Consider the following 18,239-nt stretch of genomic DNA (forward strand, 5'->3'; position numbering starts at 1 on the left):
TTTCAAGGAACCGGCTTTCTGCATTAGATATAGGTGTTACAGAGGAACAAAACACAGTTTTTTGATATGTTACGTTAGTGTAATATGTGAGATAAAATATGTACTCTTGTGGAAAGCAATGTTATTCCTACTACTTATTATACTGGGTGGTTGTAATTACACATTCGCTACCTGAGACGGACCCTATGAGAAACGAATGATCGTAGGATAAGGAAACTTTTTGGAAACGTTTGTAAGTACAAGAGGAAGAGAAACAACGAATAAAGCAGTGAAAAAAATACATCTTAATTTCCACATGAGAGGGTAGTATTTCCTAGTCGCGTCTACTCGAATGTCTGCGTCACGTGGCAAAAATTGTTGAGTAATGTGAAGTATGTAGGGATAAAATTTCACAATTGTTCAAGACTCTTTGAATGATGGACGTTGGAATGTTCAACTATCGTAACACAGGTCGTGCAGTGATTGAAGATCGCACATTGCGTCCAGCATTCTCAGCAACGGAAACAGTAACTTCCTCAACAATTTGTGCCTCATTGGCCGTCAGCCTCTCCCTGGAGGAATTCCCAAATCGCCATTAATTCGAAGTTCCGAATCATGTTCTTCAACCTCGGTGCGGAAAGGTTACCGCTCCGTTTTCCTTTAATGCATCGATACTCAGTTAGAGTAGCAGCACTGTTGCTGTTGTTTCGGCAAAACAGCTCTACTAGTAAAGCCCTGCTCAACCTGCCCAGACGCATTTTGACAATCTACAGCTTTGATACACACTGCTGCTTGTGTTTCAACTGGGGCCTAACGGTAGGTCATTGAACTAAAAAAAAATAAATAAATAAAAAATTTAAAAAAAAACTTAACTACTCCCGAACAGGCCATGAAAGCTCAACGGTACTGACCGGCTGCGGTGTCATCCTCAGCTCATATGAATCACTGGATGCGGATATAGAGGAGCATGAGGTCAGCACACTGCTCTCCCGGCCTATGTCAGTTCCGAGACCGGAGCTGCTACTTCTCAATCAAGTAGCTCCTCAGTTTGCCTCACAAGGGCTGAGTGTACCCCGCTTGCCAACAGCGCTCGGCAGATCGGATGGTCACCAATCCAAGTGCTAGCCCAGCCCGACAGCGCTTAACGTCGGTGATATGACGGGAACCGGTGTTATCACTGCGGCAAGGCCGTTGGCTACTAATACTAGTAACAATGCAAATTCTGCAACGCACAGTCTAAACATCATTCCTATAAAGTTGCATACCATTACGGTAAATAGATTTCCGTTACACTGCCTCAAGTAACAAAAGTTTAATTAAAATCACCCTGTACATCATGACTTGTCAAAAATTAATCAGTCAAGTTTCTAGAAAAGATGACAGAATTTCAGTAATTCAGCCCGTACGTATGATCGATGTCTAAATTTAGACAAAACGATTTAAACTTTTTCAGAGGACTAACCCGTCTACTTTACTACGTTGTGTGAAGGAGATTGAGCTACGCTCAAACTAAACAATAATTATGAATTGTCGCTATCCTTTTTTTTTGCAGAACATGACTGAAACTGTTTGAGATCATCCCACTTCAGTTAGGAACAAATCAGAGTGATCGGTTTCCTCGTTGGCTTCGTTTATTTAAGAACAGCGACACCGTATTATGAATGCAGGATTTCAAAAATTCGAGCACGGTCGCTGATACTCACTTGTTGTAAAGAATGATGTCCGGCCGCCAGACGCGCTGGAAGGGCACACGTATCACCTTGATGCCTGCGAAATCGGACACGTTCCACTTGAGGTGGTGGTCCGTCCAGATCTGCGTCAGCCAGCAATTCGTTGTGAGGATTTGATTTTTCTCGTCCTGCAACAACCAACATCATGCATCAAGTGCCTGGTCTTGAGGAGTACCAGAAATAAACAACGATATTTAGTAGCTATTTTGTAATTCTCAATGTACGTAAGTCCCTGTTGTTCGGCCGTCAGTCACAGTTCTTTGAAGAACTGTGACTGACGCCCGAACAACAGGAACTTACATCCATTGAGAATAAAAAATAGCTACCATCCGAAATCTGGATTTGCATAATGAAATGTAAAAAGGACTACTGATTGCTGCGCTCTGTAATTTATGTCACATACAGTCGCTGAGTTCATCCACTTTCCGAATGGAAGGTAACCTGATGACGATAGAAAGTTACTTAGTTTTGTATTCCGTGCACCATAATCTCGATACATTTTGTGCTATGGTACGCGTTGTGTTACTGGGATTGTCTTTTCACCCACATAATCAATTTATACATGAGAACACCACGTGCCTGCACGTTGCTCTGTTGCTATATCGTTTTCAACATATCAGTACATGTACCCCTGATATCAGTGGGTATTAGCCTGTGACCATATCAGTCAGTACATGTGACAATTTTAGATTGGTTGCGGGATGGAACACTGCTGCCATAAGGTGTGTTCTGTAGGTTAAAGTACGTGGACAAAGAGACATTTTGCATTACTATTTCATAAATTTTGCCTAGAACAGCATATGGAAGCATGTGCAACAGAAGCAGAATTTCACATAAAATCCTTCATAATAATAAGTGTATATCGAGCACCTGCAGGTAACTTTAATCTGTTCGTAAACCACCTTGAAGCTGTAATGTCCCATTTAACATCCAGAAACAAAGAAATAGTGGTTTCTGGTGATTTCAATGTAGATTTCCTTAAAGACTCTCCCAATAAGAACCTATTTGAGTTAGTAACACTATCATTCAACTTAATTCCCACTGTAAAATTCACCACTAGGGTAGCCAATTGCTCACAAACAGCGATTGATACTATCTTTATAGAAAAGTCCAACGAACAAAATTATATTACAAAACCAATAGTCAATGGCCTCTCAGACCATGACATGCAGTTCTTCTGTTAAATGTTAATACTGAAGAGGGTATAAAATCTGTTAAATCTGAGCTCAAGAGGGAAATCAATAATCAAAATTGATTATCTTAGGACACTCCTCAGAGACATTCACTGGACTGATGTTTACAGTGCTCATGGCATGAATGAAAAATATAACACCTTTGCTAATAAAGTGCTTACCTTATTCGAACACTGTTTTCCCCCAAAACTTACCAAGGTTAGAGCAAAGTCTACTGAGAAGACATGGATTACTCAAGAAATAGGGGTATCTTGTAAAACAAAAAGAAAACTGTATCTGTCAATCCGAAACAGTTCCGATGTTGATGCTATAGCACATTACAAGAAATACTGCAAAATATTATAGACTGTAATATGGACATCAAGGCAAATATATTACAAGGAAAAGATAGTCATATCAGATAACAAAATAAAGACTATTGGGATATAGTGAAGGAGGAGGCAGGTAGAACCAGACACAAAGAGGGACAAATAGCATTAAGAGTAAATGATACATTGGTGTCAGACGTGTATAGTGTTGCAGAACTTTTTAACAAACATTTTATAATTGGTACTGACAAGATGGGGTTGTCAGGTTCTGTAGATGCTGCTATGGAATATCTCAGACCAGACATAATATGAATGTGACCCTCACTACCCCAGCAGAAATAATATCCATCATGTTGTTGTTGTTGTGGTCTTCAGTCCTGAGACTGGTTTGATGCAGCTCTCCATGCTACTCTATCCTGTGCAAGCTTTTTCATCTCCCAGTACCTACTGCAACCTACATCCTTCTGAATCTGCTTAGTGTGTTCATCTCTTGGTCTCCCTCTACGATTTTTACCCTCCACGCTGCCCTCCAATACTAAATTGGTGATCCCTTGATGCCTCAGAACATGTCCTACCAACCGATCCCTTCTTCTGGTCAAGTTGTGCCACAAACTTCTCTCCTCCCCAATCCTATTCAATACCTCCTCATTAGTTATGTGATCTACCCATCTAATCTTCAGCATTCTTCTGTAGCACCACATTTCGAAAGCTTCTATTCTCTTCTTGTCCAATCTATTTATCGTCCATGTTTCACTTCCATACATGGCTACACTCCATACGAATACTTTCAGAAATGACTTCCTGACACTTAAATCAATACTGGATGTTAACAAATTTCTCTTCTTCAGAAACGCTTTCCTTGCCATTGCCAGCCTACATTTTATATCCTCTCTACTTCGACCATCATCAGTTATTTTGCTCCCCAAATAGCAAAACTCCTTTACTACTTTAAGTGCCTCATTTCCTAATCTAATTCCCTCAGCATCACCCGATTTAATTAGACTACATTCCATTATCCTTGTTTTGCTTTTGTTGATGTTCATCTTACATCCTCCTTTCAAGACACTGTCCATTCCATTCAACTGTTCTTCCAAGTCCTTTGCTGTCTCTGACAGAATTACAATGTCATCAGCGAACCTCAAAGTTTTTATTTCTTCTCCATGAATTTTAATACCTACTCCGAATTTTTCTTTTGTTTCCTTTACTGCTTGCTCAATATACAGATTGAACAACATCGGGGAGAGGCTACAACCCTGTCTTACTCCCTTCCCAACCACTGCTTCCCTTTCATGTCCCTCGACTCTTATAACTGCCATCTGGTTTCTGTACAAATTGTAAATAGCCTTTCGCTCCCTGTATTTTACCCCTGCCACCTTTAGAATTTGAAAGAGAGTATTCCAGTCAACATTGTCAAAAGCTTTCTCTAAGTCTACAAATGCTAGAAACGTAGGTTTGCCTTTCCTTAATCTTTCTTCTAAGATAAGTCGTAAGGTCAGTTTTGCCTCACGTGTTCCAGTGTTTCTACGGAATCCAAACTGATCTTCCCCGAGGTTGGCTTCTACTAGTTTTTCCATTCGTCTGTAAAGAATTCGTGTTAGTATTTTGCAGCTGTGACTTATTAAGCTGATAGTTCGGTAATTTTCACATCTGTCAACACCTGCTTTCTTTGGGATTGGAATTATTATATTCTTCTTGAAGTCTGAGGGTATTTCGCCTGTTTCATACATCTTGCTCACCAGATGGTAGAGTTTTGTCATGACTGGCTCTCCCACGGCCGTCAGTAGTTCCAATGGAATATTGTCTACTCCGGGGGCCTTGTTTCGACTCAGGTCTTTCAGTGCTCTGTCAAACTCTTCACGCAGTATCGTATCTCCCATTTCATCTTCATCTACATCCTCTTCCATTTCCATAATATTGTCCTCAAGTACATCGCCCTTGTATAGACCCTCTATATACTCCTTCCACCTTTCTGCTTTCCCTTCTTTGCTTAGAACTGGGTTTCCATCTGAGCTCTTGATATTCATACAAGTCGTTCTCTTATCTCCAAAGGTCTCTTTAATTTTCCTGTAGGCGGTATCTATCTTACCCCTAGTGAGATAGGCCTCTACATCCTTACATTTGTCCTCTAGCCATCCCTGCTTAGCCATTTTGCACTTCCTGTCGATCTCATTTTTGAGACGTTTGTATTCCTTTTTGCCTGTTTCACTTACTGCATTTTTATATTTTCTCCTTTCATCAATTAAATTCAATATTTCTTCTGTTACCCAAGGATTTCTACTAGCCCTCGTCTTTTTACCTACTTGATACTCTGCTGCCTTCACTACTTCATCCCTCAAAGCTACCCATTCTTCTTCTACTGTATTTATTTCCCCCATTCCTGTCAATTGCTCCCTTATGATCTCCCTGAATCTCTGTACAACTTCTGGTTCTTTTAGTTTATCCAGGTCTCATCTCCTTAAATTCCCACCTTTTTGCAGTTTCTTCAGTTTTAATCTACAGGTCATAACCAATAGATTGTGGTCAGAGTCCACATCTGCCCCTGGAAATGTTTTACAATTTAAAACCTGGTTCCTAAATCTCTGTCTTACCATTATATAATCTATCTGATACCTTTTAGTATCTCCAGGGTTCTTCCATTTATACAACCTTCTTTCATGATTCTTAAACCAAGTGTTAGTTATGATTATGTTGTGCTCTGTGCAAAATTCTACCAGGCGGCTTCCTCTTTCATTTCTGTCCCCCCAATCCATATTCACCTACTATGTTTCCCTCTCTCCCTTTTCCTACACTCGAATTCCAGTCACCCATGACTATTAAATTTTCGTCTCCCTTCACAATCTGAACAATTTCTTTTATTTCATCATGCATTTCTTCAATTTCTTCGTCATCTGCAGAGCTAGTTGGCATATAAACTTGTACTACTGTAGTAGGTGTGGGCTTCATGTCTATCTTGGCCACAATAATGCGTTCACTATGCTGTTTGTAGTAGCTTACCCGCATTCCTATTTTCCTATTCATTATTAAACCTACTCCTGCATTACCCCTATTTGATTTTGTGTTTATAACCCTGTAGTCACCTGACCAGAAGTCTTGTTCCTCCTGCCACCGAACTTCACTAATTCCCACTATATCTAACTTCAACCTATCCATTTCCCTTTTTAAATTTTCTAACCTACCTGCCCGATTAAGGGATCTGACATTCCACGCTCCGATCCGTAGAACGCCAGTTTTCTTTCTCCTGATAACGACATCCTCTTGAGTAGTCCCCGCCCGGAGATCCGAATGGGGGACTATTTTACCTCCGGAATATTTTACCCAAGAGGACGCCATCATCATGTAATCATACAGTAAAGCTGCATGCCCTCGGGAAAAATTACGGCTGTAGTTTCCCCTTGCTTTCAGCCGTTCGCAGTACCAGCACAGCAAGGCCGTTTTGGTTATTGTTACAAGGCCAGATCAGTCTATCATCCAGACTGTCGCCCTTGCAACTACTGAAAAGGCTGCTGCCCCTCTTCAGGAACCACACGTTTGTCTGGCCTCTCAACAGATACCCCTCCGTTGTGGTTGCACCTACGGTACGGCTATCTGTATCGCTGAGGCACGCAAGCCTCCTTACCAACGGCAAGGTCCATGGTTCATGGGGGGGGGGGGGGGGGATATCCATCATAAAATCTTTAAAATCAAAAACATCTAGAATGTGATTCTGAGTTAAGTAACATATTAAGCTATCTGTGTAACCAGTCATTTATCAGTGGAATATTCTCTGAATGGTTAAAATATGATGGAGTTAAGCCACTGTTTAAGAAGGCAGATAGGGAAATAGCATCAAATTTCCGTCCAATTTCACTTTTGCCAGCATTCTCAAAAATTTTAGAAAAAGCAATGCACAATCAGCTTTATAACAATCTTATCTCAAATAACGCACTGTCAAACTCACAGTTCGGATTTCTAAAGTGTTCTGATCTTGAGAAGACTATCTACACTTACAGTGAAAATGTACTTAATTCATTAGACAAAAAATTGCAGGCAACTGGTATATTTTGTTATCTGTCAAAGGCATTTGACTGTGTAAATCACAATATCCTTTTAAGTAAATTAGAATATTATAGTGTAACAGGAAATGCTGCAAAATGGTTCAAATCTTATATCTCTGGCAGGAAACAAAGGATGTTATTAGGAAAGAGACATGTATCAAGCTATCAGGCATCATCCAACTGGGAACTAATTACAGGTGGGTTCCCACAAGGTTCCATTTTAGGGTCCTTACCTATTCTTGTGTATATCAATGACCTTTCATCAGTAACATTACCAGAAGCCAAGTTCGTTTTCTTTTTGATGATACAAACATTGCAATAAATACCAAATCAAGTGCAGTCTTAGAAAGGTCAGCTAATAAAAGATCTGTGGACATTAATCACTGGTTCCTAGCCAATTCTTTGTCACTAAACTTTGAAGAAACACACTACATGCAGTCCAGAACTTGTAAGGGGTGTCCCACGAGTATATTGCTAACATACAATGACACGTAGATAGAAGAAGTGGACAGTGTTAAATTCTTGGGATTACAGCTTGATAATAAATTCAACTGGGACGAGCACACCACAGAACTTCTGAAGCATCTTAACAAATCTCTATTTGCAATGCGAATTGTGTCAGACACAGGGGATATAAAAATGAAAAAGCTGGCATACTATGCTTACTTTCATTCCATAATGTCATATGGGATTATTTTTTGGGGTAATTCATCAAGCCAAGCTCAAGTTTTCCGGGCACAAAAACGTGCAGTAAGAGTTATATGTGGTGTGAACACAAGAACATCCTGCAGAAGCCTGTTTAGCGAACTAGGGATACTAACTACTGCTTCCCAATATATTTCTTCCTTAATGAAAATTGTCATTAAAATATATCACTTTTTCAAACCAACAGCTCAATTCATGAAATCAATACTAGAAATAAGAATAATCTTCACAAGGATTTAAAGTCACTTAGTCTTGTACAAAAAGGTGTGCATCATTCAGGAACACACATTTTCAATAACCTGCCAGCAGCCATAAAAAGCTTGACAACCAATGAAATTCAGTTTAAGAGAAGCCTAAAGGATTTATTGGTGGCCAACTCCTTCTAATCAATTGATGAATTTCTCAGTAGAACCAACTGATGTATTATATAACTTCTGCACCAGTTCAGTGCAGTAATATGTTCATTGTAAATAAGTATCTAGTAGTTGTATTACATGTTTATTACCTTGTAAATAAATAAAAAACTTTTTTTGTTTTAAATTCAGTGCATTAGTATTTGTAAAATGATTCTTTCATATAACGTTCATTAAAAAATGACGACCATGCCACTTGGGACCTGTGGAATGGTACATTAGCTTATTTGCTTGAGTTGTAAATATTTGTCATGTATTGTTGTTTTTTTTTTGACATGTTCAACATCCTGGACGACCTCCTCACTACGGATCAATTAGAATGAAAGTAAAGCTAATCTAATCTAATCTAATCTGGGGAAAGACGTCAAGTGGTAAGATTTTCAAGAAGGTTTGCAATATGGTTTTGTTACGATGGACTGTATGTTTACCATTTATATGTAGTTTGATAAAATGTACACCTCAGGAAGAGCGCCTCAAAATTCTGTCTCATGTGTGGCGAACTGCTAGCCACAGGACGAAGATCTAATAAAGAGTGGACTAATGTTCGACGCATCATGTGCATGCCCAGGCTTTTATCTCTTTATTATTACCCTATTGCAGAAGGTCTAAGTCCATCTTAAGCAACTGGGGAAAGATCGTGTGGAACCATCGATAAGTGAAAGACACTAAACTGCCTCACTAAAATAGTGAAGAACCCAAAAGGCATAGTCAAATCTCCCTGTAACTTCGTATACATACACACCATTAATGGGCATATAAACGATTAGAGTTGCAATTCTCTGTAGCGAATAGAATGGCCACCAGAGTATGTTAATTTTGTTCATGTTTAGTTTTGTTATCAGGCCAGGTAGGGTACGGGGGGGGGGGGGGGGGGGGACGAGAACAGCGTCAGAAGTTGAGTGATCGCTCAAAGTGAATATACATATCGCGAGGTGGCGCGTTTGGCCTGCGCGACCGAAATGTTTGTTCCTTGACTCTGCGTTGCTACATGGCGAGCGAAGAAAAGTAAGAATATCGGAATGTGACTGGACTTTGTTACGAGACAGGATAACAAGAGGACGCGTAGGAAGTGTGTGCAATGAAACAGTCATTGTTAGCCGCCATGTTGGATAATTTGTGTTTTTTGAGATTCACAAGCGATTTTTAATGTTAATGTGGAGTTTCGTAACACTCATAATACAATCTGTTGCATTTCAAAGTTAACTGCGCGTAATTAATGTTGATCAAAGGAGTCTGTGATGAACCATTATGTACTACACGCTTGTATAGGACTTCGAACATTTGGTGGTCGATGTTTGCTGTAGAACCTGCTTCCATAACACGGTCAAAAGAATAGATAAAGTTTTCTCTTCTAAAAAGTACTCATTTCACTCGCAGCCAACCATCGAATGACTAAATGCGAATGGCAGTGTTACAATTCTAGAAGATCCTACAGAAGTTTTCTTTCTCTTATATTTCAAGAATTTTACAGGCAACTGTCGGAGTCGGCAGCTGCTTCTTCATCACGAGATTAACTAGGCTACGTGTACAAAATTACGTATACTGTGGAAGAAGTCGACGCCCATCAAGATGGTTTCCTTCACACGTACACAGAGACACTACACACACTAATTCAATAATAACGAGTTTAATATTACCAGCTTGAAAAACGTTAAATTCTTCTTTTGAACAGAAATATAATAACACGCAGATGCAGTGTACTCGTCTGTGATAGTGTTATCAGCACCTGACAGTGTTTGGAAGGGATCTAATTGTGGAACTTCATTTCGTCGGCTGGTCGAATCGGGCACTATTCAGATTTATGAAGTATTTGGATGTGACAGTAGACCAATGTAGGACAGCATGGTATCATAAGAGTAGGCATATTCTTCGTCAAGGTAATTGCGCGTCTTTAATGTTGATCAAAGGAGTCCGCCATGTTTGACCACCAAAAGGGAGAATCGCCGTATTGTGCACCACGCACTTCGTAACTCCTTCATATCTGCGCCTGCCATCCGAGAACAAATAATGGACTCCCTGCAACATTCTGTATCACCCCGCACCATAGTTCAGGGTCTACCAGTAGCCATACTAGGGAATTATCGTCCCAAGTGTAGGCTGCCGTTAATAACGCAAAACAGTTGGCTGTATTTGGAGTGATGCCTTGACCAGGACACATAGACTGATGATGAATGGTTCAACGCTCTCCCAGACGTCCCTCATCGGCAAGCATCACGGAGACTGGGGAGAGGTGCCATTCTTGAAGAGGCCCGGCGGTAATCCTGGCGTCCTGGTGTGGGGAGCCATCAGGTATGACTTGAGATCACTGTTATTAAATGAGGGAACTGTCTGATGGCACAATGGTATGGCACCGACATGGTGTATCCTCATGTGTTGCCCTTCATGTGAGGGAATCGTTGTGCCATTTTTCAACAGGACAGTCGTCGTCCACACATAGCACGCTTCTGTATGAACTGTCTGCATGGTATTGAGGTATTCCCATGGCCAGAAAATCTCAGAATCCATCTCTGGTAGAAAATGTGTGGGAGAATCCAGGATGTCAACTCTGTCCCATTACCAGCACCTGGGATATCAAAGGATTAGTTACAACAGCTACAGGCCAGCTTGCCTTGCGCAGTCCGGAACCGCGCGACTGCTACGGTCGCAGGTTCGAATCCTGCCTCGGGCATGGATGTGTGTGATGTCCTTAGGTTAGTTAGGTTTAAGTAGTTCTAAGTTCTAGGGGACTGATGACCACAGTAGTTAAGTCCCATAGTGCTCAGAGCCATTTGAACCAGCTTACCTTAGAAGAGTGTACAATGGCTTAATCAGACCCTTTCCAACCCAATCCAGGCCAGGAGGGGTGTAACGTCATATTCGTAAATGGGTTCATACTGTCGAGTTCTTTGTAAATTTGAATCGATTTTGTTATCACTGAAGTAGCATCGTATACCATCCCAACCTGTGAAGTTTCATTTTATTTCCTGCTTCCTTCTGGGCCCTACACTTTCTTCTCAGGCAGTGTATATATGGAGAGCGCACTCTACACAAGAGAATGGAATTTGACTGTAGACAGTGTGCGAAGACTAATTAATTGCATTAATGCATTTTGCTGTCGACTGTATCAATATGTTTTAGTAATGGTGGCAGTGTCAGTGAAGCAGGCTGCTGTTTTTATTTTATTTCTTGACGCCTCTGAACGATACCATATACGCGCACAAATAATTTTGTATCACCTGATGATGGTCGGGCCGGCAGCTGTGGCCGAGCGGTTCTAGGCGCTCCAGTCCGAAACCACGCGGCTACTACGGTCGCAGGTTCGAATTCTGTCTCGGGTATGGATGTGTGTGATATCCTTAGGTTAGTTAGGTTTAAGTAATTCTAAGTCTAGGGGACTGATTACCTCAGATGTTAAGTCCCATAGTGCTTAGAGCCATTTGAACCATTTGATGATGGTCGGTTGATCGAAACTTGTAGTCAGTATGATTAATATCATCTGCATCTCTTGCTGGTTTTTAAATATGATTTTTTTTCTAATACTGTCAAGCTGCGGAGCACCACCTGCACAAAATTTATAATTAATTTGGTTGATTCGTTTTGAAAACAAACTAAGTGCGAGCCTTAGGCCAGATTCAAAACACAACCAAAGTGGCGTTCTGTGTGTCTTCCGTTAGGTATACGCGTGAGAGGTTTTCACACTCAGAGAGCTTTTGCGAGTACTACATGACATGTAGACAGCGCTGAGAGTCAGCCCGCCGGCAGTTTCCGAGAATGAGGGAAGATCTGAGATAACAACACGCTGCAAGTTTACACCTCTAGTATAGACTGTAACCTCCATCTCTTGAGAGCTGCTCGCCGTAACTCCCACTGTCAAGCAAGAAAAGCTATAACGGCATTGTCAGGAGCGCTAGAGCACTCGGCGAGGACGGAGCGGCCATATTGTGTCCAGGATTTGTGGTGTATTTCATAGTTTTTACTATACCACATCTTGTTAATGCATTTTACCGTACTCAGGCGCACATTAAATGAACGTACTCACGAAACTGCGTTTTTAGAGACATAATATGTGGCCGTGGCAAGGTTTATAGTGAAGAAATCAGACATTTTACTAACTACACGAACAACACGAGCAGTAAGCTCATTTAGAAAGTTCTAGACTGAAACGATGAAAAGCAGCGAAGAACAAACTTCATAGACGTATTATATAGAATAAATAAACGAAAAAAAATTGTGACAGAGGAGACTCGATGCTACGTTTATGAATGTGAAACTAGCGCTGCATCCATTGCACCTGATGGACGCTGCAGCTAACTGTTCCACAAACGTGTACTGTCAAACATTAAAACACTAAAAATTTGTTTAAGTTTTTCACCGGCGACGCCGGAAGCCAAACCACGTAAGTCAATGACCGGCAGACTGCCAACTAGTAGGAAATGCCGAACAGGTCGAGGTGAACGCGGAAGGGATTGAGACACGTGGTCCGGCCGAGGGCATAAGTCTGCAAATGATGCACAGTGACATCATGGCAACAGAAAGGTACCGTCGTATTGGTGACAGAACAGAGTGTCACAAGAAAGCCTAGATACATCTCAACGGTAACTATTCAGCCACTGACGTAGCAGAAAAGAACACCTGAGAGATGAAGCTACGAGAGTCTGAAGCCACTAGGAGAGATGACCAACGAGAAAATTATTTCTCATGACATCTTTGCTACTCTATTGTAACAGAGCGCACAGAAAGCGTCAACATATGTACTACACTTTTGTTAATCAATAATCTCAGTCGCAGCTATTCTGTGGAGAGAGGTTCAAATTCAAACGGCTCCAAACACTAAGCTCATCGGTCCCCTAGACTAAGAACTACGAGGGTGAGTCAAATGAAAACCTTAAATTTGTAATAACAAATCTTGCGCGCCGTTATCCTGTTAAGTTGGTAAGCGTGCTAGAAACATCGTATAGAATGTCTTGTAGGTGACAGCATAGTGCGGATGCACACACACCGTCGCAGTATCAGTATAAAGATAGCCGCCTCACTTGCGACTTGCACCAGGGAAGAACGGCGTTCTGTTACTCGGTTTTTGCGTAGTGAAGGTGTGAAACCTATTGAAATTCATCGACGAATGAAGGTTCAGTAAGGCGATGCACGTTTGTCACAGCAGCAAGTCTACGAATGGAGAAGGAAGTTCGCAAATGGTGTGACTTCAGTGGAAGATGCTCCTCGTCTAGGTCAGGCACAAAGAGTTGTGACTCCACAGAACATTGCAGCAGTTGAAGCCATAGTGAAGGAAAACCGCCGAGTGACCCTGAATGACACTGCAGCATGTTTACAGATTAGTCATGGGTCAGCATACCACATTGTGCATGATGTGCTCCAGTTTCACAAAATGTCTGCAAGATGGGTGCCACAGCAGCTGACTCCTGAAATGAGAGAACGACGTGTTGATGCTTGTGAAGAACTTCTTCGGCGCTTTGAACAAGAAGGTGATGGCTTCCTTGCAAGAATCGTTACTGGGGACGAAACTTGGGTTCACTTCGACCAAAACGGAAACAAAGAGAGCGAGCAAGGAATGGCGCCATTCCTCATCACCAAAAGCAAAGAAGTTTCGAACAGAACCATCAGCAGTGAAGGTGATGCTGACTCTCTTTTGGGACGAAAAAGGCGTCATTTTGGAGCATTACATGACTAGAGGGACCACTGTCACCAGTGGATCATACACAGATCTCCTAAAAATCATCTGCTGCCTGCAATCAAATCAAAGCGACGTGGATTGCTGTCGGCAGATGTCCTTTTCCAACATGACAATGCAAGGCCCCACACTGCCCGTAGAACAGTTGCAACAATCACAGAACTGCATTTTGAGTGTCTTCCTCATCCACCATACTCACCAGACCTTGCCCCAAGTGATTTACGTATGTTTGGATCACTCAGAGACGCAATGGGAGGAAAGAAGTTCCGTTCTGATGAAGAGGTACGCCACGCGGTGCATGAGTGGTTGTGCGGACTACCAAAAGAATTTTTTTCTAAAGGAATTTATGCACTTTGTAAGCGCTGGAGGACTTGCATTGAGGGTGGGGGAGAGTATGTTGGAAAGTGATGCAGCTTTGTACCACTACTGCACAATAAATAATATTTAAAAAAAAATTAAGGTTTACATTTGACTCACCCTCGTACTTAAACCTAAGTAACCTAAGGACATCACAAACATCCATGACCGAGGCAGTATTAGAATCTGCGACCGTAGCAACAGCGCGGTTCCGGACTGAAGCGCCTAGAACCGCTCGGCCACAGCGGCCGGCTTTTGAGAGAGGTGGCTATGTCATTCCGCCCTCTGATGCATAGTCGTGTAGGACCATCTACGGACACGCAAATCCCGCTGGAGAGACTCTGCCTCTGCATGCTGCAACACCAACTTCCAGGTCATCTCTCATGGAGTGCAGAGACTGCCATCAACCTGCTGGCCTACTGAAGGCTTGACTAGTGGTACCAGGAAGCTATTCGCCACACCCTGTCGTCAGTGGCAATCACAATTGCTGCTCGTCCCGTTCCTGCAGCAGACACTGATGCTGACGGTCTAGTCCTGGAGGCCGTGGGTCGAACATTGCTTGACAATGAGTACTTCAGGCTGGGCTGGAGAGTAAGATCCTGAGCGCACGTCTTCGTCAACCAGAGAGCTTCAGAGATCACTCACAGAGGTGGTGTCCACTGCGGGCTGTGCCGGCTACGACACCTTGAGGCACCGACTGGCCGTGACGAAAGGTTGCCACACGAGCCGTCCTCTACGCGGCAGTACTGCCAGGCGGATGCGTGACTGCTACACTGCTGATGTAGTCCACACACCAACGGCCCCACTGAGCTGTAAGCGCCCTGCGAAGACAATTTTGTATTTCTGAATAGTAAACATGTCACTGGGAATAATATTTTCATGGGACTCTCGATCGTAAACAGTTCGTCTTCACTGCAGTCTGCTCGGCACAATCCTGATGACTGTAGGCGTTTCGGACCAGACTCCTATATTACTGTCGCGATGGATACGCATGGCGAAGTGAATGTCAGTGATATGAAGGCAAAAAAAGTGTTTTATAAAGTTGCCAAGGAGTAGGCTCTGGATGAAGTTACGTATTTAATTAAATTGGAAATTTGTGGTAAGGTCTTATGGGACCAAACTGCCGAGCTCATCGGTCCCTAAGCTTACACACTATTTAATCTAACTTACGCTAAGGACGACACACACACTCATGCCCGAGGGAGGATTCGAACCTCCGACAGGGGTAGCCGCACAGACCGTATTTAATTAATTTGTACGAGGAAAGGCCAGAGCTTTGGAATGTATATTTACTGAACTATCGGAACGGAGATAAGAAACGAAATTTGTTGGCTTACTTAGCTACATTTTTTAACAGCTTCACACAAGAAATTTACTAGATTATGTGCAATTTAAGGAATAATGCAAAATGGTTTTATAACGCAAATTATTAGACGTAGGGAACAAGTGAAGTTGCGTTTGAAATGAACTATTTTTGAATTCGGAAAATTATCGTTTAACTTCAAGTAATACAACTATGTATTTTTTATGACGTGATATTTATTTATTATATTATTATACTGAATACTGAACAACAGACCTTCAGGAATTTACTGGTCAATGCAAGTAAAAACGTTCAAATAAATGTATGTCTGGAGATGCTTCATTTATCAAATATCCCCTCTATTTGGCTGCTGAACGAGTATGGGTATCAAGGTGAAATCTAGTATAATGTTATTTCATCGTCGTCCGCCTGCTTAGCTGGGCGGTAAAGCGCTTGCCTTCCGTGCAATCGTGTCCGGCTTCGATTCCCGGCTGGGTTGGAGATTTTCTCCGCTCGTGGACCTGGTGTTGTCTTGTCTTCATCATCATTCCGTCCTCATCATCGGCACGCAAAGTCGCCCAATATGGCGTCGACTGAAATGAGACTAGCGGGCGAACTTCCCCGGATGGGGCCTCTCGGCCAACAATGCAATATGCTCACTTCCATTTCATCGTAATTGTTATATTAGAAAATATTAAATAGGGAAACATACTCGTTGCTGGAAATCTTAATTTCACAAGCAGTCTTTAACGCTAATGATTTTATGCATAACACAATCTTGCTTCACAGTTTTGTGGCCCATTATAAGAAGTATTTCTTCCATCTCAATCGCTGTCTTTCTCGTAAAATTTAGATATTGTTTCTGATCTTTCATCACAAGCTCTGCGATGAGATTCTTGCATGCTTCAAAATCACACTATCGCCTAATGCACATTCTTATTCAACATTGTAGTTAACGTATTTTGTTGGCCACTAAAAGTATTGAAAATGCAGTTGCAGCCCGAAGCTCTTCCGTTGCAGCCTCTTCAAATGGTTCAAATGACTCTGAGCACTATGGGACAACATCTGAGGTCATCAGTCCCCTAGACTTAGAACTACTTAAACCTAAGGACATTACACACATCCATGCTCGAGGCAGGATTCGAACCTGCGACCGTAGCAGCAGCGCGGTTCCGGACTGAAGCGCGTAGAACCGCTCGGCCACAGCCGCCGGCTGCAGCCTCTTCCTTCACGCGCAGTACTACGACTGACAAATCTCGCTTAAGAGTGGCCTCTGAGCTCTCACAGACACTCTCACCCTGCTACGTGTGAAGGCTTCCGACATCTGCTCTCGCTAGACTCCCAGACACTACAGCAAGTTCTCACAAGTAACTGTTAAAAAGTAACTATCAACGAAAATTTGCTCCTACTGTAAAAATTCTGCGAGTGCTAGCTGAGATATCAGAAATGTCTGGGAACGAAAAACCTCTGACTTGTATTCCGGCCCTTCAGTTGCTACTGTACAGCCGTACGTTCCAGGGCAGTGGTTGTAAGGGGTCCGCAGGCCCTTACTACTAGGTTTGCACTCACACAGGTCGACAGGGCAACTATCGATTAGTGTGTCGGGTCGCGAGAGCGAGAGTTGAGTCAAGTCAATGCGTGTTGTAGGTTCCCGCGAGGCGGGCAGAGAGCTGAGCAGAAGCCAGCAATTGATAGAAATTACCGACAAAGGGAGTGGCCATCGCCGCGGTTCAACCCCTTTGTGTTAGGAATATTCGGGAAAGTGAAAAAGTATAATTACTAGTGTGATTCAGTGACATTTTTGTGCCGATATTTGTAATTACGCGTCTACCGCGCCGGCATTATTTGGATTGCAGTGTTGGATTGCAGTGTTGGATACAGTGATTAAAATTTGCGTGTGACGATAATGAATAACAAAGAGGCCTGTGCTAAGATTAGCCATTATTAACTCTGTAAGACGAAGGCAGTGGCTGTCTCCTTATTTTGGTGTTTTTGTGATGAATATAGGTCGTTGATTGATGAAGCTGTATTGTTGTTCTTCTTGCCACCAGACATTTTATTATTACAGCATTTGAGAAGGACAGAATGGAATGTAACATCTCCGTAGCAGTCCAATCCGATTGCCAGCCCCATTAGGTACACGGTCACATTAATTAATATCTGTTTGGGCTGCTATTCAGATCCCGATCGAGCGGGATAAGTCAAGAAGATTAAACCGGAGTGTTTGTTACACCCTTGGCTTACCGTGAAAGGACAAGTGCAATTTTCGGACGAATCGCAAAGAACAATAGGTAATTTTATCTTGCTTAACGTGAGAGAATATTTTTTTTCAATGTTGGATTGGGACAGATAATCGCGACAAGGAACAGTGCATTTTTGAACAATACGAAGTAATAATATCTTACGATTGTGACTAAGCTGTTTTTTCTTGCCATATTAAATAGAACAATAGTGTCAATAAACTGTGTTATAATGTGCAAATGCATAAATCCGCGCGAAAAACTGTGAAAAGTGAACGCCAAAGAAAGACACGTGTGAACAGTAAAATAGCA

The 18,239-nt window shown here is 42.1% G+C and overlaps 1 protein-coding gene across 1 annotated transcript in view; it reads right to left on the bottom strand.

The window, feature by feature from the left end:
* LOC124803378 (neuronal acetylcholine receptor subunit alpha-7-like) overlaps nucleotides 1-18,239 on the bottom strand; it is a 615,218-nt gene that overhangs the window by 80,816 nt on the left and 516,163 nt on the right. Inside the window, exon 2 of the mRNA XM_047264566.1 lies at nucleotides 1,683-1,837. Coding sequence (XP_047120522.1) covers nucleotides 1,683-1,837 — 155 coding nt within the window. The remainder of the gene's footprint in view (nucleotides 1-1,682; nucleotides 1,838-18,239) is intronic.

This window comes from Schistocerca piceifrons, chromosome 1, assembly GCF_021461385.2.
Source record: "Schistocerca piceifrons isolate TAMUIC-IGC-003096 chromosome 1, iqSchPice1.1, whole genome shotgun sequence".
Classification (NCBI taxonomy): Eukaryota; Metazoa; Arthropoda; class Insecta; order Orthoptera; family Acrididae; genus Schistocerca; species Schistocerca piceifrons.